The sequence below is a fragment of the Sinocyclocheilus rhinocerous genome, unplaced genomic scaffold (genome assembly GCF_001515625.1).
Source record: "Sinocyclocheilus rhinocerous isolate Xijiao unplaced genomic scaffold, SAMN03320098_v1.1 scaffold584, whole genome shotgun sequence".
NCBI classification, from domain to species: domain Eukaryota; kingdom Metazoa; phylum Chordata; class Actinopteri; order Cypriniformes; family Cyprinidae; genus Sinocyclocheilus; species Sinocyclocheilus rhinocerous.
Window position 1 is genome coordinate 3,637,661 of NW_015630348.1, and position 26,682 is coordinate 3,664,342.

A 26,682-nucleotide genomic window follows, 5' to 3' on the forward strand; every position below is an offset into this window, starting at 1 on the left:
AAAACATTGCAACAAGGTACCACGACAACATTAAAGCTGCAATAAAGTATTCTGTTTCAGATTTCTTAATTTATTTCACTTCTCTATCAGTTTTATCTTGCTTATTTGGAGGCCCCTGGCAGTCTGGGGCCCTACTGGCCCAGTCTATAATCTATCGCATCTGGAACCACAGTGCAGTTCCTTACATGGTTATTTGAAGTTCAGAATTGTATGAAAAAAACGAACAAAGGGGTCACATTTGAAAGCCTTTTATCAGAGTTTTTTTAAATATATATATATATATATAAATGGCCGCATGTGAAAATCTTAGAAATTAGTCAACCCATAAATTGTTTCCAACCTTGTAGCCAAGTTTGTTTAGCTGTCTGCAGGAGCTCTAACCAGACAGGACCCCGGAGGAAGCCAGAGGAGCGTAGCTCGTAACCAGTGCACGCGGCTACGGAGCCTGGTCACCTGTGGGAAAGAGGCCGGCTTTAGGACCCAGCGTGCGCGATTTTCCTCTCCAGCTGCTGCGGCGATGAGGGAAGATCGCGGGGAGAAACTCAAAATTCACAGTGTTAAATCCTCCACTGAATCATACTATCGGACGGTAACAAAAACAACAGGCACAGGCACTTCCCCCTGCATTTGGATGAATACGTCAAGTTCAGAGGCATAGGAAAACAGTTTGGGGCCGTTAAGGTAAGGCGGCGCGATTCCATGCGATTAATAACAAAGGCGCTATACTGGCGAGCGAGGGGGCATTAAAGGGGGCATTGCACAACGCAATGGAGGGCGACAGTCAACTCTCTAAACTTTGCACTTGTACATGAGTGCATCAAAGTCCTAACATCCTGTCATGACGAGATCTAACTATCCGAAACGGTTTGATGGATTAATACAGTGCAAAGACAACATGCGGCAACATTTGAAAATATATGGATAATGTTGTGTCCTAAACTGACCGCACTCGATCACAACAGCCAATGTCATTATGTGCGTTAAAGCCTACGAAAAGTGATGCATCGCGCAAATACGCGTTAATTCACGGTGCAATAAGTTTGGATATCTTTTGCATCCCCTCAACCTGCCCACTTCATGTGCTCTCTCCCACCCTTGCGACATTACCTCAGTCATGCAGTGGAGCATTTACCGGTCAGACACCCCAGTTTGCACTGTTGCACGGCCTTTCTGTTGTCATTTCCCGTGCAAGTTCTTTTTAATTGTGTTTTGAAACTAAGCTGTAAATGTTGCCCAAGCGATGACGCTCATTTGCAGTCACCTCAGGCCTGTTTAAAGCAGCTAATGGTGGCTGGAAATTGAGACTAATCAAGTAAAACTTTTCAGTGTCTGTCAGTAGGCCTTTCCTTTATGTTAACGCGTTAATGTGTCAGCTTTCATGCTTGATAGATAGATAGATAGATATGGTGCATTCACGTGTAGAGGAGCATGTGTGGCACGTTCGTCTTGTTTACAATATTTTAGCTTTTAATAATGCAATTAGTCCTCGTTGCAGTGACTGCGCCTGTCTGATATAATTACCTTGCCTCATATGTTGCAGTCACAATTAATACCCTGTATTTTTATGGCAACATCACTGTTAGAGCCTTAAGAAGACGTGATGCTCTCAGCGCAGTCTATGGGGTCAGTTTGCATCGGAGCAGTTATGACAAAAACAGGTCATCGGCTCAAAATGTTAAAATTCACATCTGTTTGCGTAGATGTGTTTCAGGAGGAGCAATACGGGAAATGTGTGTAATATTATTGTCTGATGATGATGCAGTGTCATTCGCTGCATTTTTCTGTCGGAATAAAGGTCTATTTATTATTATGATAATTATCAAACGTATGAGCGTCCCCTAATTGAACAGAACTTCACCGGATTATAGGCTGTATTACGCAGTCATTCAATCATAATGTCATGGTCTGGCGAATCTCCGGTGCCAAATGCATTCAAATGGCAGCTTGAGGTAACTTTGCGAGTCAATGTGTAATCTTGTGCTGCTCAGTAAGACTTCATCTGAAGAAATAACTGAGGCGGGGACAGTGACAATGGTTTGGTCTTGAGATATTTATTACAATACATTGGTTTCTGAACATTATGGTCATTGTGATTTACAGACCGGGCTTAAACAGAAAAAAAAAAGTTGGACCACAAGTGATGAATATTGTAAGTCAGTTTCATCATCTGACTGTGGTGCTCTGAAAGGTGCTTTAATCGGTTGGAAAGATGTTATTGTTTTGTTTGGTGGAATAGGCCTATAAAATCAAATTGTGGAATATGTCATATTTTCGTTTTGCAGGTTTGCATGATGTTGGTGCAATTTTTTAAATATTTTGTGAATAAGCAATTGTGTGAATATCACAATGTTAAATAAAGCAGAAAAAAGACTGTAATAAAGAGTGTTTGGCTGACAGGTTGAATCACACTGTGTATCTTACAACGCACAGTGTCTGAGGCTGAAAACTAAGGGTTGCTTGTTAAATCCAAGATCAAAGAAGCCAGCGAATGGCTACTGGACAGCTGATGGACCTGTTTTAGCTATCATCATGTCCATTGTCTTGTCTTGATACAAGGAAGATAACCCCAGATTGTTTGTGCATCGCTGCTGAAAAAGTGACTGATTATTTTGAGACAACCACAACAGGCAGAAAAAAAAATTATCTTAAATTGAACTAATTTTGAAATATGACAAGAACAGACTTTATAGATACAAAGGAGAATGATGTTACCATTATATCCTTACAGAGCCTGTGCTTTTACTTAAAAGGGAAACCTTTATGATCAGTTTTCTTGTTTTCGGGGCATGATTTTTTATCATAATAATTAGAAATAAATTGTGAATTTATCCTATTTGAATGTCAAAAATTGAAGCCAGGCCATTTTAATGAGCTCAACCAAATCTAATTAACTTATTTCTAATGATGTTATGTCAAGGTGGTTCTTGTATGTCTGAGTTTTTTTTTTGCATGAAATAATCAAACAAAACTTTTCACTCTTTGTTCTTATAATAAGCGACGCGGTTTAGCCTTCAAACGAGGGAAACTGCTAAGATACTCAATGGATTCACAGATGTTTCAGGAAAAATAACAATAACATTTGCTCAACATCATCTGAAGAGTAACCTAGTAACAATCCAGCACTGTTGAAGCTCCAGAGATATTTTGCAACAGCTGATGCTAGTTGTCACCTGTCAAAAAAAAAAGTTGAAGGTCAGTGGTGGGCTTTTGAGAAGTTAAAAAGGGTAAATCCACTTGAGGATCCCAAAATCTTTTAAGCATGTTTCCCATTCACCTAAAACAGCTTTGGCTATATGATATTGTTTAAATTTAACTCATGTGTTAAAGATCTTCTTGTGTTATGCAGCATGTTTTAACAAAGAAGTCGGGGCTTCTCATATTGAGAATCAGTTTAATTTAGGCTGGAAATATAAACATCTCGACCCATCAGTGTGTGCACCTTTAGTGAGGATCTTCATGTGCACCTACTATTGACGATCGATCCTCGGCTGTCCTGTAGTGGACATCAGTCTCGTGGCTCTATCGAAACAGTTCGAGACCGAGCAGGGTTTTTATTAATTCCGCTGCGATGTTTGTCTCAACTCTTTTTGTGCCGGCCCACGTGTGCGAATTTGAAAGCGAGATAATACAAACACGCACGTGCTAGTCGGCGACCCTCGCGTACTGGGTCCGAGAGCAACGGTTTAATTGAGATAGAGGGTGTATTTTCACTTTGTTACTCGGGTAGGGTTTGCAGTTTAGCGCACCGTTGCGATCCCCTTTCCCCTTGAGCGGCTGGATTCTCGCGGTGCATGCTGGGACCTGCAGTCCTCGCTCCTCCCTTCTCAGGGCGAACGCGGTCAGGGCGTGGATGTCGGGGCACTACAACATCTTCCAAATGTCGGTCAAACGGGTTGGTGCACGTTTGTACAATCTGACATCGTTATTGGGCTCGCTAATTGCCTTTTGGAATTATTCAGGGTTGCATAGACGGAATGAGTCGGTTCTGGGGCCGTGGCATGTCATAACACTTGGATTGTTGGAGCTGCTCCACTATGGAAACATTTCGTGTCGTACGGTGGCAGAGTAATGCAGACCGAGTCGTTAGAGGGGAGACTTCGCTGCGCAGGGATCTGAAAATCGCTCCTTCAGTTTCGTACACCTTGCTCCGTATGAAATAACGCTCTCCCCGCGTGTCACGCAGCACAAGTGACGATAATAATAAGGAGCATACGGGAAACTCAGCCACCCTATTAGTTTCCAAACACTCCTCGAGGGCAGCGTGGAGAGAGAGACAGCCAAAGTACGATGCTTTCTCGCGAGCGAGATATCATCCAACCTAAATGTGCGCGTGACATTTCTCTGGCCGTGTATTTTGTCTCGAGTTCTAATTCAGACGTCATAGCTCGGCTGGCGCTTCGCGAAAAACCAACGGTCACTTCATAGTTTGACAGGATTCGGTAAACGCGTCGGTTAGTTTGACTACATTGTGGCCACACAGACCGTGTAGGCTTTCGGTTCTTTCTGCGAAAGAAAACGTCTGTTTCGGCTAATCCCCGATCGCGGGACCTACATTTGGTTGTTTTTGTGGGTGAACATCGGCGATATTTATCACTGACTCCCATTTCAGCAGGCGTTTCGTGTCACCTGAGAGGCTCTGGTATTGTGTGATACGGTTTTTTAGTAGCTCCAGCTAGAACGAGCGAGTGGGTTGGTCGGAAAAACAAACATTTTGCTCTGTTTTAGGACGATGCTCTATCCTCATATTAAGCTTGCTGTGGATACGTGACATCGGCTGGTCATCGACTGCTTTTCTGCATCATCCTCCTTTGTGCATTTATGAGCTCCGGGCTGCGGAGCTCCGGCAGACTGACCTGGAGACCGCGAGTGTGCTGAGCTCCAGTCTAGAGAGGAGAGACGATGCTTATTTCCTCGTCTCCGTTTATCATTGCGCTGGTAACCCCGATCAAAAGAACGAGGGCTGACGAAAAACACGGGCTCCCACTCCCACTGATCCTGCGTTTTCAATAATTGAGATGCCTGAAGATGAAAATGTCTGCACGAAAATGATAGAATCTATCTTTAGCAGCAGATATAATCACGGGTATAACACATCATAAACTTTCCAATCATCAGACTTTCGCTAAAGGCCTATACGGCTCGGTTATGCAAGACAGGTACTTTAAGTGCATCGACATCAGTTGAATCTCATTTGAAGTCAGAAAGATAAGCAGTTCGTATTTTAAGACAGCTGTCACCTGTATCGACAACGTGGAGCTGCTGCGCTCACCTGCATTCTGATGCGAAACAAGAGTTTACTATGTTTATGTTGTTTGCGTTTGAGACTTATGTATTTAGATTTGGTTAATTGTGATGGTTATGTATGCGGTTAGATTTTCTGAAGTAATATCTGGTCTTAATTATGTCATTCTTTTTAAATTAAGAACACAACCTCGAGAGACATCGGGGTGATTTCTTCTCGAATCCAACAATGTGCAACTTCAATTCGAGTTCAGATCATTCGGTTTGATTTTGTATTCAGGGTTTCCACCAACATGAAAATCCAGAAAATATCAAGGAATTGTAATTGATATTTCCAGCTATATGGCAAAGTCATTAAAATTAGTAAAAGTCATGGACATATAGTGAGTTTGTTTTAATATCACATTGCCTATATGTAGTAGAACCAGCATCGACATTCATATTGTACAAAAATAATTATGATAATTTATATCTATTCATTTGAAAAGCTATTATCTGACAGAAATGGAATCTACCACCACAATTTTTATTTAAATCCTTATTCACTAATAATGCATGACTGTAAAGGTCATGGAAATTAATTTGTCAAAAAGTGTAGAAACCCTGTATATTGATTTGATCTGTTGGTCTCTGATAGGAGTTTTGCAAGGCCCGACACACAGCGCTACTGGAATTAGATTAAATCACAGCTTGACCACCTCATTATAAGCAAACATTTTAGTAACGCACACTCTGTGACTGTGGACATGAGATGCTTTGCCTTTATCTAATATGTCGTTAAAGAGTAAAGCGCCTATGTTAGACCCAGCATCACATTAATGGTTGCTCTGTTTTTTCCTGCTCTGTTGATGTTGTCTTGATCTACTGCAGTTTGTCCCACTGATGTAGTAATGAGGCAGTAAAAACAGCATCAACCTTTGCATGGCCTTGCATCCTTTATTCTCAACCCTTGGCATTTGTGGCCTCTCTTGCACTCAACCGTTCCGCTCCATTGCGCTGTGTGAGGTTTTGGGATCTGATCAGTATTGCTCTGCTTCTTTAAAAAGGGGGAATTAGAGTATGCAGACTTTGACCACCCAGTCGTCACATGCAATGTGGGTTAAGAGGAAGTTGTTGCTGTGAAAACTGTCCCTTCAGCTGTGGAGGCCAAGGTTTTTGCTTGTCTCAGTTTAACTGAGTTTTTGGTGTTTAGGCACTCCCTTTGCATACTTTAAATTGTGAAAAGGCTGAGTTTGACCTGTGACTCTCTCCGAGTTTGTGAGCAAGTCAATTTCGTCTCTCTTACAGCAGAAGATGACAGCTTGTTTTTTCAAATGTATAATTAAAAATGTTAATTGCAGGAATATGGAGCAGCAGATAATTGTATTCTTTTAAAATCTGTTATTTAAATCTGAACACTGTATGTATAATATCTATTCCTACTCAAGCAGTGGTCTGAAGGAAATTGTGACATTCTTGACTAAGGAAACCTCTGTTACTCACAGGAAGTTTCCAGCCTGTCTCATATCACTGACTGTAGCAAGAGAAGTGATGTTGTGGCCTCATGGTTAGAGTGTCAATTTTGTCAGATTACAGGGATAGAGACATAAAACTTGCAAACATTCTCATCAATCATAATTAAAGCTCATGAATGAGAGTCACAGGTCAAACTCAGCCTTTTCACAATTTAGTCTCTCTTACAGCAGAAGATGACAGCTTGTTTTTTCAAATGTATAATTAAAAATGTTAATTGCAGGAATATGGAGCAGCAGATAATTGTATTCTTTTAAAATCTGTTATTTAAATCTGAACACTGTATGTATAATATCTATTCCTACTCAAGCAGTGGTCTGAAGGAAATTGTGACATTCTTGACTAAGGAAACCTCTGTTACTCACAGGAAGTTTCCAGCCTGTCTCATATCACTGACTGTAGCAAGAGAAGTGATGTTGTGGCCTCATGGTTAGAGTGTCAATTTTGTCAGATTACAGGGATAGAGACATAAAACTTGCAAACATTCTCATCAATCATAATTAAAGCTCATGAATGTCCATCTTATGTTAAAATTTTAGAAGTGTTCATTTTTGTCATTTTGAGTCAAGTCAGTTGGATTATTTTTCTGACAAATTGAAAGGATTTTTGAAAACCCTAACTTGGTGACAAGCAATATTTTATATCACTCAAAATAATTGTAAAATTTCTTGAAGTAATGTGCATGATGCATGTAGTTCTGCACTACTAATAGGCATTATCAGTTGTATGAATGTCAGGTGAATGCATAATCAACTGAACCGTTTTTAATGAATGCGCTAACAAGATTTCAGTTGCCTCTTAGTTCAAATGCCTCTTTGCAATGTGTAATGTAGACGGCAATCTATATTTTACATTTGATTTAATTAATGAGTTCTGAGTTGACCTTGGCTGAACTGCACAACATTTATCTTCTGCAATCAATTATTAGTATATTAAAGAAAAAATTATTAAATGAAAATGAGTGAAAATCAACATCATAGCTTAGGTATGTTCTGTTTAATGATAGATTTAAGGCTTTTAAACATTTAAACGTCTTATTTCTTTTTGTTGGAAATAATTCTATATGCTCAGAGCAATTTTTAAGCTGATAATTATCTATTTCCACTACAGAACTATACACTAACCAGAGGAGAACCCCATAAAAAGTCACTTGTCCACACACACTGAGTAATGTGTTGAGAAAACGCCTATGCAGGTAACATATATTTCATTGTTATAGTCCCCCCTCTTTCATGATCTTTTTAGTTTTCCCCCTAAGTCAAACTTAACTTCCTGTTTTTTTGATCAGGTGGATCCCTCACCAATGAATGTAGGAGATGGAGGGACAGTGAGCAGAGAGAGCAGTGCCCCTACCCAGGTGTCTGAGAGCATGGTGGGGAATCCACAGCAGACACTGCCTCTTGAACTTAGAGGTGACATACCTCAAAGTCAGCAGAACAAGCTGAGGGCAACCACAGACTGCAAAACACCCGACGTCTGCTCAGAAGCCAGCAATTCAAATCATTGTCCCCCAGTTCCCCCCTCCCAACCTCACAGCAGTGTGTTCAGCACTGATCCCATGAGCACACCGTTGTCTGATCGGACTGAGGTTTCCAAAAGCAAGATTGACGGTGCTGGCATCTACTCCACTCACCAGTGGCCTTGTGGTAAAAAGGTCATCGCAGAGGACCCTGTGAACTCTGTTCACTCTAGTATAAACCTAAACAAGAAGACTAACACACCAGCACCAACACAGCCTGTGATAAGCGTTCCATTGGGGTTCCAGTGCTCCACGCTGTTTAAACCCGGCCAGCCTGTTGCTTTTCTTCCCCCCTCTAATTTTTCTTCTCCTCTCTGTAAGATCACATTGCCACCAGGGTTAGGTCAGATTGCAGCACTGAGGGAAGCCACTGCTAGCCAGTTTCAAAAGGACTGCACAGCACAAAGCTCTTGTTCAAGTGCGACACCTATGCTCAAAACATACCCGTATCACTTTTCCTTGGGGAGAGGACCTGGTGCTGAGAAGAAGGCTCAGTCTTCAGGATCCAAAGTCAGGTGTGACTCTTTGTCCAAGGGCTTTCAAGGTGGAGTTGAGCATAAAGCCACAATGTCTTCTGTAGCAGCCCCAGCTCTAGCCCTTCCAGTGCAGCAAGCCACGCAGGGCTCGGCTCCACCAACCCGTTACACCATCTCTCCCACTGCTGCCATCTGCTGCAGCCCAGCTCTTGCGAATATCACCACTCAAAGTCGGCTGCTTAGCCTTGTAGAAAAAGGTTCGACGTACCGAGGTACCGAAAAAACCTCGCTGGCATATCTGAAACCAAAAACTCTGTCCCCTCCAGTGGAGCACAATGTTTCCTGCCCCGTTGAGTCAAGGGACGTGCCCCTTGATCTGTCTGCAAAGTCCAAGCGACAAAAAAGCATTAAAGATGCTCAGAACAGCCCATTGTTGGCCACGGAACATCATTCTGCTGAGTCTCATCAGAAAAATGTTGCTGGTCCAAAAAAGGTTTATTCTGCTTCCTTTGGATCATCCAGTACATATGACACCCAAAGAAATGGTGCAACTCAGAAATCATCTTCAAAACGAACTAATCACCATGCTTTGGAACCCAACGCATCCTGGGCCAAAGGCTCATCTCCTGGTTCCTTGAATAATCTCCCTGGTACATATGTAGGAGTGGCAAGCCCCATTCTAGCATCTACTTTACGTAGCAAAGATGGAAAATGTGCTGCTTTTGTTGAAGATATTCAGACATTTGCCAAACAGGAAACCATCTCCATCATTGACCAAGGAGAGCAGCCGGTCTGTAGAGAGAGGAAAGCACCATTTGCTGTTAAAGGTGCCCAGCATAATAAAGGTGGAAAACTCTCGACAGGTACTCGACAAGGTTTTTTATCCACCCAATTATGTGCTACAGCAAATTCACAGCCGCACCATAAATATGCTGTTGGAAAGGGAGGCACCCTGTTTACACCTCCAGTTAAATCCTTGTGGCAGCCACCTTGTGTTCTTTCCCAAGGAACATCCCTGCAGAAGAGACCAAGTCTGACTCAAGCCCCAAAGATGAAGAGCACCCTCGGTTGTGAGAGAGCCCTGTTCCATAACTCCCACTTAAGCCCAACTAAAGTAGAGGATGAAAAGTGGGAGAAGGCCAGATCCCCCCTGTCTAACCTTGAGTCAATAGTGAAGCAGAAAACTCTCGAGACCACTGCGCTTACTGGTGAGAACTACTGTAATCTGTCTACTGTGGGATCCAAGAGGCCTGAGGTAGCCAGCGTGCAGAACAGGTGTCAGGAGTCCACGTTGCAGCAGACCCTTACTGCTGGTTCTCCCCCTTTCAGGGCCATAGAAGGACAGGTCATCAAGTCAGACAGAACCTCTCCACAAACGGATGCCATAGCAGCTCTAAGCAGACCAGAGATCACAACTGTTCCTGTGCCCAAGGATAAGGGACGAGAGAAACAGGCAAAACAGACAGAAAATCAAGCATCCAATGGTAGACAAAAAATGAAATCTAGTACCCCTAGTAAAAGGAGTGCTCCCAGTGTTAAAGGAGAATGGAAGGAAAGGAAATTGGCCCAACAGTTAGAGGATGAGACAGCAAAAGAGGAGAAGGCATCAGAGAGGAAGCTTTCTTCTCATGTTAAGGTAGAAGGGATAGCCTTATCCCTCCTTCAGAGCCAGACCACAGAAGCAGAAGGAGAGGCAAAAATGAATGGAGCCAAAGAGGAGATACCTTCCAAAGGAAAAGTATCCGCCACCAAACAGAAGAACCTGAAAAAGCCTGCCAAGGAGAAAGTACCTTCTGAAGTGCAAAAAAAGACAGTAACTAAGAAGCAAAAAGATAAAGACAGTCTATCAATCAAGAAGAACCCCTCCCATAAAAAGGTAAGCTTTGTATAAAATTTAGTGGTTCATTTTTATTATAGTCTTTGTAATAGATCTGCATCAATAGCATAAGCCATGATTGATTACATTAAAATTTTCCGTAATTCAGTCTAAGTGTGGGAGTATGACCAAAATCTGATATCATAGCATGAGTGATTTTAATGTCACAAGGAAATATATGACAATATAGTAATTTCTGCAATAAATTAAGCAAAGAAAAAATAGGTTTAAAATAGGCATGTAAAGATTCACTCAACTCACGATTCGATTCACGATTTTGATTTCACGATATGATTTTTTTCACGATTTTTTTAACAAAATGAGATTGAAGACATTATTCAGTAAATGAAAAGGTGTCCTTTTATTTGGCTATTGCTCCACGTTTCTTTGTGAAATTGAAATATAACAAAACTAAATTAAAATTTTAATATGCGATTTCAAGTTTTCCTTTCTCTTTGGAGTGTTACAAGCTGATTGTGCATAGATAAGATCCCTGAAGTTGCAAAGACTAAAGTCTCAAAACCAAAGAGATATTCTTTATCAAAGTTAAGAATCTGCCACGCCCCACTAAAACGGCTCGTTCTAACACGCCCCACATATCTACCTCACTATGTGAAAATATTTGCGTAATGCCGCCCAAATGTGCACGCAAAGAAAGAAGGCATGGTGTCAGTAACCGTTTGTGGCGGGGTTTGTGGGCAGGGTTTCGCCTAAAAGTATACATAGCAAGGTTTTTTTTATGTTTGTTTGCTTGTTTTGTTTTTATAATAAATAAAAAGGAAACAAGTAGATAGAATAGAAAAAGAATAGGGAATGCTAGTGTTAGAGGGTCATTTTTAAATAAAAATAAAACAAGTCAATAGAACAGAAAAAGAATAGATAATGCTTGCGTTAGAAGGTCATTATTTATAATAAATAAAAAGAAAATAAGTAGAAAGAATAGAGAATGCTAGTGTTAAAGGCTCTTTTTGTCTTTTTAAATAAAACAAGTAGTTAGAATGAAATAGAATGCATATAGAGTGCAAATGTTAGAGTGTCAAATTTCTTTAATAAAAAAAAAACAAGCAGATAAAATTAGAATTAGCATTATAATAGAGAGTGCTAGAGTTAGAGGGTCAAATGAAGATGAAAGAGATGTGTTTTCTGCTGTTTCTTGAAAATGATTAAGGACTCAGCTGCTTGGATTGAGTTGGGTGGGTCATTCCACCAGGATGGAACAGTTAATGTAAAAGTCCATGAAAGTTTTATCATAGGTAGAATGCAAAATGTTTCAATACAAGCATTTCAGTCAAATGTAATTTATGCAATATTTCAAACCTTTAACCCACTTGGGAAAATTAACCCATGGCAACAGTTTAAAAGTATCCCAATTCTGTGGAAAAATGCGGACTTGGCAACCCTGCATCCAAGAAGAGTTGCCAGAGTCAGATTTGACTGATCACAGGTCGAGAATAAGGAGAGATGACTGACAAGACCATGCTGGAGTATTTGCTGCTCAACAGATCCTGAACTCATTGACAAATATCTGATCTTGTAAGATGTGCTCCCTTTACACAGAGTGCGTGTGATCGCGAAATCGAAAGTGAAAATGAACAGCACGAACGCTCATTCAAAAGAGATTTAAATGCTCTGCATACTGAGAGCGGCTCCCTGATGCGCCAATAAATGCTCTTCATTCTGAGAGCGGCTCCCTGATGCGCCAAAATTATACATAATATTAGAATGTTTAAAGGAGTGGACACGAAAATCGCAGGAGCGAAACACATGTTGCGGGAGCAGGCGGCAATGGTCAGATATTCAGCGGCAGGGGCGATTAAGAAATCCCAGCCGGACGCATTTTTTTAGGTCCAAAAAGAGGACATGTCCGGGGAAAAAAGACGTATGGTCACCCTAGTGTAGTGTGAGTGAATTCTTATTGTTTGAGCCATATTCAAACATTCTGTATATATCGTCATAATGCTCAGCCTTCATGCAGTCTAATGTCTAGACATAACTGTGTTAAGCAGAGATGCCCAAAACAGGGCCTGCTGGCCAAATTTGACCCCTGATGACCTTTGATATATATATATATATATATGTGTGTGTATGTGTGTGTCTGCATTAGAATGTAGAGAATATAAGTGAATTAGACTTAGCCACCTTTGCTTTAACAGACTATTAAAAATAAGTTAGCCTGTATTGACAGAATCTTGTACCACAGTCGGTCATTTTGATTTGTCAGTCAGTTTGCTCTTAAAGTCACCAAGACATTGCTAGAGGATTGTAAAACAGAAATGGGAAGCTTGTCTTTTGTTAACTACAAGAGTTTAAATTATTCTGTTTTTAAGTGCTTGTGGAGTTATTCTGATTATGAGTTTCCAATGTTATTCCTGTTGGTGGTTTATCCATGTAAACAGGTATATGGTCATAACTGCAAATTTAATCATACTAGTTTAATGTTAACATGATGCTTAAATCTTGTGGTTTTACTTTGTTTGAAACCGAGTGTATTGACTTACACAATTCAGCTACACAATGGAACATTTTTTGGGAAATTCTAGAGGGAAATTAAAATAGTTCACATGTGATTATTGTGGGAGTAGCCTAGTGACGTGCGGTCTGCTGTGCAAATGAGCTGCGTGAGTCTAAGCCCAGTGAAAGCACTTGGTGAGAGATGATGGCATTACCACTATGAGCTAGTGATGGGTTTATAGACAATTAGATTCCTGTGAAATTTTTGCTTTGCTTAAATAGCCATTAATCTAAATGACAAATATGCATGTGTTATTGAAAGACAAAATGTTCTGTTTTAATTTTGTTCAACACATTATATTGTACTTCATCAGAAGAAAGATGCATTGCCTGGAGTGGGAAAAAGTGTGCTGAAAGATGGAACAAGCTCAGCCTCTAAAGTAGGGGGAAAGACTCGCAAAGGGAAAAACTGTCCAGTTAATATGGAGCACTCCGACTCAAACAAAATAGGTACTGATCCAGCTCATAGTTAAAGTAATAGGTTGGTCGTTTACTCACTCTCATGTCGTTCCATACCTATCCTCTGTATTAAAAGAAAATTGTTTTTATGCAGGTCTTTTTCTTACAAGTCGAACTGGGTCGAAGTGACCCTGGTTGTTAATCTCCAAAAGTGACAAAAGAGGCCAAAAAAAAAGAATGAAAAAAGAAGAGTCAGTGAGGTGAACTCTTATTCGTGAATGAATCAGTTTGCTTCTTGAATTCTAGCTCAAAAGAATTCATGCACTGATCTGGTTCTCAAGTTCAGCTTGCTAACTCAATAGCTGCGTTTCCATCCAAAGATTAAAATTTAACTTGTGTGCAAAACTGGAATATCGCATAAAACATTTGCGTATAAAGCACAGTTTCCATTCAACAAGTCAAAGAGAACAAAATCGTCACTTCCTGATAAACTGGCACTATATATCACTAAGAAAAGTAGGAGAAGCCACTTAATATAATAATTTTCATATATGATGAATTACTTGAGCCTCAGTGCAAGCAGGTGAAATGCAATGAATGCAGTCATTGCTTTCGGAGGTGGATTTCTGCTGTTTTGGAACGCAGTCGTTTAAGACAATAATACAGAAATACTTTGATGACAGGCTTTGCTCAGGCATTTCAGAACAACCAAAACAACATTCCAGATGCTGTTCAATGAGATCGGTCCGCTGGTTAGTCAAGTTATCCCGTTCCATCGTTGAAAGTCACATGACTTTTTTGATGCGCAAGGTGGAATTTATTCGGTAAATGTGTTTCCATCGTCATTTATGCGCATTTTTTCTTATCGGATAAAGTTTGTCCTACTCAATTGTGCGCATAAGTTTTTTATACGCATTTTTAGAATTTATGCGCATCTTGGCTTTTCCATCCAGCGTTTTTTTTATGCGATATTCCAAAATGCTCATTAAAATAGGTCAATGGAATCATACCTAGTGTAATTTTGGAATATAGCAAACAACTAACGTACAACTTTGGTGGGTTTATTTTGTCATTTTTGGAGCTTAACAGCTGTGGTCACTGCAAACTTGTATGGAAAAGACCTGTGTAAAAGATTTCACCACAATATATCAAAATACAGGTTTGAAGCGACAGAAGAGTAAATAATGACCGATTTGACATTTTGGGGTGAGATGTTTTTGCTTTTGTCATATATAAGACAATGGAATGGTTTCCCAAATATCAGAGCGTTTCTCATGGATAATTCTGAATTCTGTCACCAGTCACAGATTCAGAGAACAGTCCATGCAGAAGTCCTCAGGTTGACAGAGATTCAAGCTCTCTCAGCAGTCCAGGCTGGCCTAGTAAGGAGTCAGACTCCCAGGAGGAGGCCTCTCCGCGGCTGAGACGAAGGCGCAGACGGACTGATGAAGCGTTGCTCCGAGACTGGAGCTTCGCTACTCCACCTACTCCTCCCCCTCTCGATCCCCCCTCTACACCACCCCCTGTACCAGTCCGCCGGCCCCGCGGCAGGCCTCGAATCAATCCTCTGCCTGAGGAGGTGGATGCGGACAAGAATAGGCCCACTAAGCGTGGAGACACCTCTTCAATAAAGAAAAGGAAACGCTGCAAGAATCGTAAATATCAGAACGGGGAATACATCACAGAGAAAGATAAGGTGGCAGATGGAGAGGAGGAGAAGCTGGGTGTGGAAGATGGTGAGGCCACTAGTGAGTAAAGATGTCTGATGCCTGATGAACATTTTGCTGAGAACGTCATTCTGTCTTTGCCTTTCTTGGTCTTGATATTTAGTCTGTGTGCTACAGTTGAGGGTAGCATAATTAAAATAAATGTTGAATGAATTTCCCGTAGGGGAGCAATATTAAACTTACAAAAAAATCCTTTTAGTTACTATTAATAGAGGATACTGAAAATGGAATCTGTGTAGTTTTTACTAAAATAGGAGTGTCCAGTGTCTGGATGGGGTTTTACTAAAGGTCTGAAGGTCAAAGTATGACTATGAAGCACAAATTTACCTGACCTCTGAAAAAAAATTGGTTCTGTCCGAATAGGGCTTAGGTACGCAAGTCTTATTAAGCAGAAGTTTCTTTATGATTGAAAGCAATTTATTCAGTGGAGTTATATCCATCTCTCTATGCTGTGTTAGGAATGATGTAACAATAAGGTTGGTGTTGAAATGTCAGTCTATGCCATTGCAGATGAGAAGATGGGTGTGTACCCTTGTCTCAGTGCCACACTGAACAGCGAAGTGCCCAGTCCAGACATCAGCCCTAGGCGGACCTTGTTCACACGTTCGGGCTCAGCACGACCTCAAGAGAGCCCACCCGCCACACAGCCCAACGACAAACCCTCAGGGAAGAGGAAGTTCAAAAGTAAACACTTGTGTGACACTGACGACCAGAAAAAGGTTAGCTGAAGCATCTTTTCAAACTTCCAAGCATTTTTAAACTAGAGCACTTGAACTGAAATTTCAGATTTCAAGGGATTATTCCCTCGCAAAGGTATATATCTTTTCAGTTAGTCTTCTGCTGCCCCCTAGTGGCATTTCGAGTCACCGTAAAGGGATTTCTTATAACAGCTGTTTTTATTAGGCGGGACCATGTAACAGTTGTCCTCCCCTGAATATCACATCCTTCATGCATGACTCTCTTTGTCTTTATGTCTTTGTTTCAGCTCAAGACTAAGAAAGGCAGCTTGGGTAAACGCACAGGGCCCCTCATTTCAGATGAGGATGGTCCAGCCGCCAAGAAAACCCCAACTCCTCCTTATGCTTCTCCCAAGCAGTCAAACTTACCACTGTCTGGTAAAAAAGGAACAGCTCGGAAATCAGGAATCCCTGAAACTACTCCAAGCCGTCCAGTGCCTCCAGAAGTCCGTCGACTGATTGTCAATAAGAATGCAGGAGAGACGCTGTTACAGAGAGCTGCTCGATTAGGTTACCAGGTAAAGCATTCATAACCCTTTTGGTTGTTAACTGACATTGAAATGTTAACTGTTAAATATATTAATATTTATAGTGAGTGTACAATGAAGTTCAATAAAGTTAATCCAATATGATTAAATATAAAAAAAACCCATGTATGTTAAATTCATAATTATGACATTTAAATTGTATTTTTTTGTACATTTTTGTTAATTGTAATGCATTATCTTTGAATTATTTTAATTTGGGGGCTTGACAGCAGATATTGATATATTTTGGTCAGCTGAACCCTTTGACCTAAAATATTTACTCAAAGTATCCCCTGCGATTTTAAGTTAATATTTTAGTAATTTAAGAACTGTTTTCTAATAAATATGTTTTAGAATTAAATAAAAAAAATGTTTTTAATTGTTTTTACATTTTTAAATTTAATTTATTTATTAGCTTTTCATGAGTTCACAAACCCTTTGTAGTTACCTTGCAAACCCCACTTTAGGAAACCCTAAATAATTTGATTTGATTAGCCCTAAATATATACATTTTGGTAATTTGAATTGTTTTTTTTGTTGTGTTACATCAACATCTGCTGTTTGATCAATAGTTCATTATACATATAAAAACGTTTATTTTCAGGATGTGGTTTTATATTGCTTGGAAAAGGATGTGCGAGAGGTGAACCGTCGCGACAACGCGGGTTACACGGCACTACATGAGGCCTGTGCACGTGGCTGGACGCACATCGTACAGGTGCTGCTGAAGCATGGCGCAGATGTTAACTGCAGTGCACAGGATGGAACGCGGTGAGCAGCGGGTTACATTGAGGATATGATACAGACAGAATCAATGCTTCTTTGTTACTTGAAATATTAATTTCAAATAAAGGCACCAAGTTCTGTTCATCCCCATAGACAGCTTTGGGCTACTGCTTTTTTAATTGTATAATGACATAATGACACCGTTTTATGGTAGGTAGCTAATGGGCCACATTAGATTTGGAAGATGTATTTTTAGTATCAGAATCTGTACAAAATAAGATTTTGTATGTCCACCCACAGCTACAATGTGTCCAACAAACTTTGTCCAATTACCATATAAATCTATTCTTCCTCCTACCATTTCCTGTAAGAGCTTTTACCTTTTTCATTGCAGTCCATTTGCAGTAACAATAAGCTTAACTTTAGACAGAGAATTTTCAGGATACTAACTTGTTGCTAACCTTGCAGCCCAATTCATGATGCAGTAGCAGCTGATAATCTGGCTGCCGTCTGGATGCTATTAAATCATGGGGCAGATCCCACACTGGCAACTTACTCTGGTCAGACCGCAGTTAAACTAGCCCAGAGTCCCGGAATGAAAACTTTCCTCAAAGGTAAAATGGCTACAAAATCTTGCATACATGTTTGCTAAACTTTAATGTTTATTTGAATGTTTACTATTTAGAATAAAACTGTCTTTGTATTTATCTACAGAGTACTTCACTGATTTAGAAGGACGAACAGACCAAGATCCTACACTACAGTGGGATTTCTACAGTAGCTCTGTATTTGGTAAGAAATTAAAGTTGCTTAGACTGTTGTTCAGGAGTTTGGGTTCAGTATGTTTTTTTTTAAAGAAATTAATACTTTTATTGAGCAACAATGCATTAAAGTGATCAAAAGTGACTTTTACATTATGAAAAAAAATCTGTTTCAAATACAGTAATGGGGCCCTATCATACACTCGGTGCAATGCGGCGCCAGGCGCGACGCAAGTGTTTTTTGCTAGTTTCAGCCCGACGCAGTTGTCATTTTCATGTCCTGCGCCACGTTGTTTAAATGGCAAATGCATTTGCGCCCATTTGTGCGCCCATGGGCGTGCTGGTCTGAAAACGAGGTGTGTTCAGGCGCATTGCTGGCGTGTTGCTATTTTGAGGCAACTGAAATAGACTGCGCCATTGACCAACAAAAACCTGGTCTAACGTCTGGCGCAATATTTTTTCTTTGTTATTTAAAGAGCGTGTTAGTAATATGCGCCTATAGGCGGGTGCACAACGTGCGTACACTTTGCTTATTACACACAGGGACGTGCAGCAGCACACAAACATTTTTAAAAATGACAAATTCCGCCATGTAAATAGTGAACCCGCCAAAGGGGAATGGAGATGAGACTCTGATTGGTTTATGGCACGTTACGCCCAAAACACACCCATTACTCATTAAGAGAATAGGGACTACACTTCTAGACCATGCGCCGGGCGCGCCGATCATTTTTCCCACCCTTAAACTAGCAAAAGTGGATTCGGACACACCCTAAGCGCAATTGCGCCGTGCGCTTTAGACCATGCGTTTAGATCATTAAAATAGGGCCCCTGGTGTTCTTTTGAACATCAAAAGAATTAAATAATCCAATGTCAAATAATCCTGAAAAAAATACGATTTTTCTTTTAATATAAAACAATCTTTTTAAATTGTATTAAACATGTCACAATATTATTACTGTATTTTTTATTTTAAAAAAATGCTGCCTTGGTGAGCATAAGAGACTTTAGAAATAAATCTTACTGACCTCAAATTTTGAACAGCAATGTATTATGGGGTTGAAAAGACCACTAGTGAAAATGCTTGTATTTTACATTTTTGTCATTAAGTATTTTTTAAGCATGTTATATTATCATGTTATATGAACATTGTTTTCATTACACATATCTGTCAGCATAACAATCAGAGTAAAAATGTATTTGAAGATTTAAATTAGTATTTGCATGCACTTGATATGCCATTGACTCCACAAGTGCAAAACCTGATGGTCATGTTCTCCAGCATGGTTTATATTGAGAGATCTTTCTTCAGTGGAAGCATGAAAATCTGACATTTTGTGTTCGATCTGTCCAAAATAGGCTTTTTTGATTAGTGACCTGTAAATAGAATATTCTATATTTTAATATTTACAAAACTTACTGATAATGTTGATATTCATGTTTCTTTAAGAAAAAAAATCCTAAATTTCCATTTTTATTCCCACGTTTAAATTAGAGTTTAAATCCTAGATATTCAATATGTTACTAAACTTTTGGACCCTGCCGTATTTCATTTTTTAAATCATCTTCCTTTCAAATCGCTAGATGATTGTGGCATAACAAGCAAGACCAATCGATAGTCCAAGCTTCCCCTAATTCAAGCTGAAAGTGATCCAACTATTAGGTGACAAAGCTGCCCACTAGAGGGTAGCAGAAGCACTGTAAACACACCGTTTGTAACTAGAGGTTAATATTTGCTAATTTATACAGAGACAGAACAGGAACCTTGCTGGGACTTCCTATTGTCTCAGCCTGAGGAAGATAGCGTGGACAACTTGAGCGAGCAGGTGAAGGAGAAAGACACCGATACAGACTGTCTTCTGTTCGAGTTCTCCGACGAACCCCTCCTACCCTGCTACCACGTCCAAGTATCACTAATGCAGGGGTGAGTGACAGCAGACACACGTTAAAACACGGTCACCGCAGCACCTAACTAAACGCCACTCTTTGTTTCCTCTCCACAGGTTTTGTAACTGGTTTTTGCTGGCGGATGTGCTGAAGCGGCTAAAGATGTCAGCGCGTATTTTCTGGGCCCGGTACCCTCAGTTTGAGGTGGTGAGCATCGCTCAGGCAGAGCTGTGGAAGCAGGTCTCCGTCAGTCAAACGTGCATCGTTCCGGATGAGCTCCAGCTGGACGACGGAGACGGGGAGGAGACGGTGGAGATGGTGCGATGCGTACCAGAGCTACAGGGACTGCTAGGCTCCTCCATACAGCTCCTCCGAGAAGATGAGGACGACAAGTCAGGGCCCAATGCCAGACCCTGCAGTCGATAGCGACTCCTGCCCTACATCTCCTGGGATCGTCAGCAGCCGTCCGCAGTCATGCGCGGGTCCGATGGCCTGTTACCCGTACCAGCACTTTGTATGTTCAGAATCAGCAAGAAAGGTCCTACCCCCCCCTCGACACTCTTCTCACAGACCCCCTGAGTAATGAAAGGGGCCCTAGGGAGCGACTTTGCCATGCCCTCACCCAGGGAGAAAGGCTGGAGACGGACTCCACCGGGAAGCAACTTTCAGGCTCCTTCTGTAGGGTTTTGTTTTTTCACTCTTCAATAATTCTTTTTTTTTTTGAATAAACCTATATGTATAAGTAAATATATATGTATATCTTGACATCAGGGTGAACGCATCTGGTTGTAACTTATCATTAACATGTTTTATGTTCGTTCGTTATTGACGGTCCTTTAGAAGGAGTGGTAATCCAAGTCTTTTTTTATCTTGGTAAACTAAATGTGTGTAGCTAAGAGGCTTACGTCAAGCTAACAGCGGCAGGAATGCCTTTGGGCCAGATGGTTCCTGTGTAAACGATCGAGCCTCTCTCGGCTCCCAGAAGCCCCCTAACCTACAGCATATGTTCCTCACCCCGGCCCTCCTTACCTCAGCACCACTGCAGCTCTGCCCGAAACATTACACCTTCCCTTTATTTAATTTGTATCGTAGCAGGCACAGGACGTGTTCCTGTGACATCTGACGTCGCTTCGTTTTTGCTTTGGTTGATGAGCTGTTGGTTTTATCCACTGCTTGAATTATTTTAAGATATCAGCCGATATCAGTTAAGTGGTCGAAATCATTTAAGTGGTAAACAAACAAACAAACAAAAAAGAGCCGTGGAGTGTTTTTTTTTTTAAAGGATTTTCTAGAGCCGTTTTTCTAGATTCCGTCTTGAACTGCTTTCCAGTGCTCACGGAAGGGGTCGTCTCCGAATTGTACCAGATTCCAGCGTGCTTTGTGGCGCGTGGTGTGTTTTATTTTCACTGATTGTTGTTTGTGCTTAATTTAATAGTCATTAATATATTTGACTTTTTTTGTGTGTATCAGACAAATGATATATGAAAATTGCTTTGTATGGTTGGTGCTTTATTTGACAATGTACAAATAATGATCCCTTTATCCTGAGGTTGTTTTGTTTTCCCACACTGCGAACAGTATTTTAACAAGCTAAAGTACAGTTTTATTGTACTGGTGCTAAGCTAGATTTTGTGTTGACAATCAATGAAGTTTTGTTTGAACTGAAACCAATAAATATTTAAATGAAGAGACAGAGATGTAAAGATAAGAGTTTAGTTTCACTACTTGTGGAAATACAGCGAGACGTGAAGAAAGTACTTGGTTTTGATTGAAGAAGGCATAATGCTTCAGTGATCTCTGTTGAAAGAGGAGAGCTGTTTATTTGATTCTTTTTTTAAAGAAGTCAACCAGAATAAAGCATGATTGTCAAGTCTTTCTTGTGATCTGCAGTGTGTTTGTAGCATTGCTTGAGGTGAAATTTCCACACTTAGCTATAGTAAATCCAATTTAACACCAGCCTCACGTGGATTACTGCTTTTATAAAAGCTTTGCAACAGCAATATGATCAAAGATAGCAATGTTCAATCAATCTAATTTATTATTAATAAAAATCACAAGGGATATTCGTATTTTTACAGTTGCAAGCAAAGTCAAATTTTATATTAATGCACTAATTGAATTAATTATAGATTGTATCCACGCCACACAGCCATTAAAAGCTTATTTAAGAATTTTGGAAAAGAAAATACCAATACCAACATATATCGCCTTTATATGTCATCTTCATTGAAACAGCGCAGCACATGGAGTATCATTCGACTTGTGCTGGAAAAACTGCTGCACTGGCCTCAAGGGGGCTCTAGATATTAACATTACTTCATCTGCGCCATGATCTGAGAAGGTAATTAAATTGCGCTTTTTTAAGCTAAAGAAGATTCATTTAAGAATAATTTAGCTTATTACATTTATATGAAAGAAGCAATATATTTGCACATATCTACATAATATAAGCCAACACTACCATACACACGTTTGGGATCGGTAAGATTTTTTAAAAGAAAGAAATTATTGAGCAAGCATGCATTAAATTGATAGTAAAAGTATTAGTAGAGACATAACGTTACAAAAGATTTCTATTTTAAAACTGTATCACGGTTTTCTCATAGATATCAAGCGTGTTTTTAACATTGATAATAAACATATTAAACATAAAATTACTGATATTTCGTGAGCGCCCAATCAGCAAAGAGTAATTTCTGAAGAAGCATGTGACACTGAAGACCAGAGTAAAAACTGATGAAAATTCAGCGTTGACATTACAGCAGTAAATTACATTTTCACAACATTACTGTTTTTTTTTGTTAAAATAAATGCAGCCCTGGTGACGAGACTTCTTTCAAAATCAGACAAAGAAACAGAAATCTTGTCGACCCAAAGCATTTAGTAGTAGTTTGGAGTCCCACACATCCAATTCAAAGGTTTGGAGGGCAGTTCACAGCGGTAAAAGGGCAGTCAAAGTAGGTGAGGCAGTTTTTTGGAGGAAGGGACAATCAGTTTGTTGAGAAACTAGTGCACTGTGGTGCTCATGGGAAAAGAGACGAGACAGAATTTAGAAATGAGAGTTGTCTGCGTAGACAAAGGCCTCAGGAGACCGCGCGTTATGCTGAGGAACATGTCAGATAATTCCTGACTCAGTCTTCTTCTGCAGCAGGGACACGTGCCTTACTGTTATAAAATAATATAAAATGTCATTAAACAATAAAACAGTCCTGTCATTTACCTCTCTTACGCTACCTCGCGGTATATCCGACCGTTAACAGATAACAAATGCAGTTAAGTGAGCAGAGAATGTCAAACTATCACGTAGGAGAATTAATCCACGTTTTTTTTTTTTTTGATTGATTTCAAGTCAATACCCCATAAACTAGCGTATTCACCCACGTATATCTCAACACATGAGTCAGATAGTTTGGAATGTCTAGTAAGTCCTTTACATGCCCACACCTTGAAAAAGCACAGGTTAGCTGGAAAATGCAATATTGTGTAACTCGACTCGGTAGGCTACTCTCAAGAGTTAGTCGTTGGTTCGTTTGGTTGCCTGGTGCTGAATTGAAGCAGTGGAATGGAAGAGAATGCTGAGTGGCTGCGGGCCATTTATATGCAAAAGAGCGAATAGAAATCGCAGCACGGTACAGCGCTGAGGTGAGACAGAGTCATGAGAAAGATGAGTTAAGGATGCTGCTGGGGACAGTCTGAAAGTAAAAGCAAAACGCAACTAAATGAAGACATGCTTCAGTTAACACCTCGACTATAGCTCTGCATCTGCGTCTCATCGTACACGAAATATTCAGTCAGTCAAGGATATTTCCAAAGGCCTTAATGGCAGCACAAGTCACTTGTGCTCTGAAATCTTTAACTCGCAAAGGTACAATGCTATTTTAGTATTATTTATATGATTATAGTTTAGTACAAGTGTAAATTGTTTAAGTTTAAATGTTCAGTTGAATATTTTATTTCAGATTTACCCAATTACTGAAATGATTTTTAATATGGCGTTATTTTAATGACAAATGTCAAGAGCGCATTATTGTAGCGCGAAAGCACATTAATATAATGCGCAAGCGCGAATTTCCTTTGCTCTCGCACAAAACCGGACACTTAAAACGTGTCTCTCCTCTCACTCAAACTGTCCTGCGCACTCGCAAATCTCTCTGTGCTCATGTGCTAGATATTAATTCTTTTCGCACCTGAATTAAACGTTGTCAAATGTTATCAACCAATCAGATTTCAAAGATGGATCCATTTCTTTATAATTTAATACTACTAAGTCATAATAATCAAATATTAGAAATGAATCGGGTGCTTGGATTATTTGTAAATAACCTAGTTTAACAGTTTGGTCAAACCCCTCTGAGTGATTTATCTAAACACAAACAAAAAAGTAGGCCTATATGATTCTTAAAGTTCATGTGGTCATATAGCCTATTGTGCACTTGGATTGAAATAAATAAACAAATATTAAATAAATAATAATCTTCTGATTAAGGTCAGATAAGGGTCAGACGCACTATTCCCTATACTTAAGATGTGGAGACCAAATATAACACTATAATGAATTTCCCATATTTGTCATAACATTACTACATTATATTCTATGGGTTTAATGCATTTGCAGACAATGTAATTACATGTAACTGTCATATAACTGTATATTCACTGTTTGAGAGTGCCATTGAATGATAACTTTTGACAACGTTTAATTCAGGTGCGAAAATAATTAATATCTAGCGCATGAGCACAGAGAGATTTGTGAGTGCACAGGACAGTTTGAGTGAGAGGAGAGACACGTTTTAAGTGCTTGCACACTCTCCGGGCGAGAGCAGCGTGTATCTGAGCGCACGCGTCCGGGTTTGTGCGAGAGCAAAGGAAATCCGCGTGCTACTATGCGTGCGGGGAGATTCGCGCTCGCGCATTATATTAATGTGCTTTCGCGCTACAATAATGCGCTCTCGACATTTGTCATTAAAATAACGCCATATTTAATAGTTTTAACTTTTAGCTAACAAAAACCGTCACTTCTACAAGGGAAACTTCTTCAGTCATCTAGCATGCAGACTTTCAGGGAATGATTTACAAAGCAAAGCAAACTAACTGAAGGTTAGGCCTACTCCAGTTCACTTGTTTCTGTTAGTTATTTAAAAACGATTAAGATTAAGGTTTTTACAGGAATCTTTATTGTTCCAAATTTTGGCTTGTTGACGTGATATTAAATCCAGTACTGGATTAAGTGTGTTAGAATTACCCCAAATTCCCAGTCATGACATTTTCTCTTACATCGTGACAATCTCAGTTGCATCATATGTGGACTCAGGTTTCAGAGCCACTCCTTCACCAAACCCACACGATCTGCAACCTGCCATTGGCTGGCCCTTTTGGAGCTAAACCACGATTGGTTTAAATCTAGGGCACGTCTAGACAAGACATACTGACAGTTAAATTTCCACATGCAAACATATGGAAGTAACTGCAGTGTTAAAAAAATAATATAACAAAAGGAAAAAGGCTTTTTTTTTGACTAAATATCTTTATTAGCTAAATTTGGCTGGATACAGTCTTTGCAGAATTTCTCACCAAATAAACCTTGAAACAACTGACCAACACAAAAGTCTAAAAGTCACTTGATTTGAAGTCACAGCTGAGAGGTTTAAAGGGTTACATCTGATTGTCACCCTCCTTTCCTAAAGATCTGCGTTCAGTGGGTCAGCAGCAAGTTTTCATCTTTGTTCAAACTGACATTATGTAAGAGTTCTTCCACAAAGGGGCGGTCCTGCCAGCTTTGCTTCTCTCAAACAACAAGGGGGAACTTCCGTTTTAGCATTCTGCTTTTGAACAGTCCTTTATGGAGACGCAGAGACGGTTAGAAATGCCAGACAACCTGTGCGGGCGCTGCTTACATGTTAATTGCCATTCTCCTTGTCCTACTTAATTAACTTAGGGTTTGCAGTATTTTAAAGCGAGATACATTCACTTAGGAATGCATCTGTAAAAACAGATGTTTGTTGCGCTGACCTTGCATTAGTTTAACTCTCCAGACATGCGGAGTAATGACTGAGCAGAACCGCTACTGATCGGTGCCGCTAATTCCATTCTTTCTAATTATTTATAGCCTGGATAACATGGCTCGATAATCTGTTGCTATTCTGGATGGACTCATGTCTGCCAGGGACAAATATTCTTGGATGTTAAGTATAGAATGTCTTTTAGCCATCACGGCATTTGTGGCCCTTGTGAACCTAGATCACTGATCATGCACAGATCACACACCATTGTGTGACTATGTGCAAACTTTCACACTGCCAATGCATGAAGTGTGTCGCAATATACAGGTGTTTCCTCAATTATATGGGCACTTTTGGTACTGTGGACTTTGTGGAGTTTGTCTATAAACAATCCCCAACATGCATCACAGAAGAATTCTGACACTTTTTTGTCATGATGTCATGAACATTGCCTTGATGATGTCATTTCCACCACATCTCAAACGATGTGTTACTGTTAATTATGACAGCAGAGGAAATGACATTTTAAACAAGAACATCGAACATAAAATGGCCTTTCCAAAGCAGCAAGCTAAAAAAACAAAACAATGTACTGATAATTAAACAATGTGTATGAATATGAACTAAATTTCTGTATTGATGTGTTTTACCTGTATTTGGAATTGCACTGCATTGTGTTGGGTTGTATAGAGTTAACAGAAATGTCTGTGAATTAATGGATAATGACGTGGCAGGAAATAAGCATATGTATATACATAATTAAGCAATTCATTATTATTGAAAA

At 39.9% G+C, this 26,682-nt stretch overlaps 1 protein-coding gene across 4 annotated transcripts; it reads left to right on the forward strand.

The window, feature by feature from the left end:
• The first annotated feature begins 598 nt into the window (after positions 1-598).
• Positions 599-21,746, forward strand: LOC107740161 (BCL-6 corepressor-like protein 1). Of its 4 annotated transcripts, none has more exons than XM_016552497.1 (12): positions 599-681; positions 7,864-7,948; positions 8,042-10,624; positions 13,450-13,585; positions 14,836-15,282; positions 15,772-15,980; positions 16,247-16,516; positions 17,130-17,296; positions 17,720-17,865; positions 17,966-18,043; positions 19,762-19,936; positions 20,016-21,746. In XM_016552497.1, exons 2-12 carry the CDS (start codon positions 7,943-7,945, stop codon positions 20,323-20,325), a joined length of 4,527 nt encoding a protein of 1,508 aa, XP_016407983.1. In that variant the 5' UTR covers positions 599-681; positions 7,864-7,942; the 3' UTR covers positions 20,326-21,746. The 4 variants fall into 4 exon arrangements, with proteins under 4 accessions (XP_016407983.1, XP_016407986.1, XP_016407987.1 ...); XM_016552500.1 differs by lacking the exon at positions 599-681 and adding an exon at positions 1,067-1,134; XM_016552501.1 differs by lacking the exon at positions 599-681 and adding an exon at positions 3,862-3,892 and having other exon boundaries at positions 14,836-15,270.
• Positions 21,747-26,682: the final 4,936 nt, after the last annotated feature.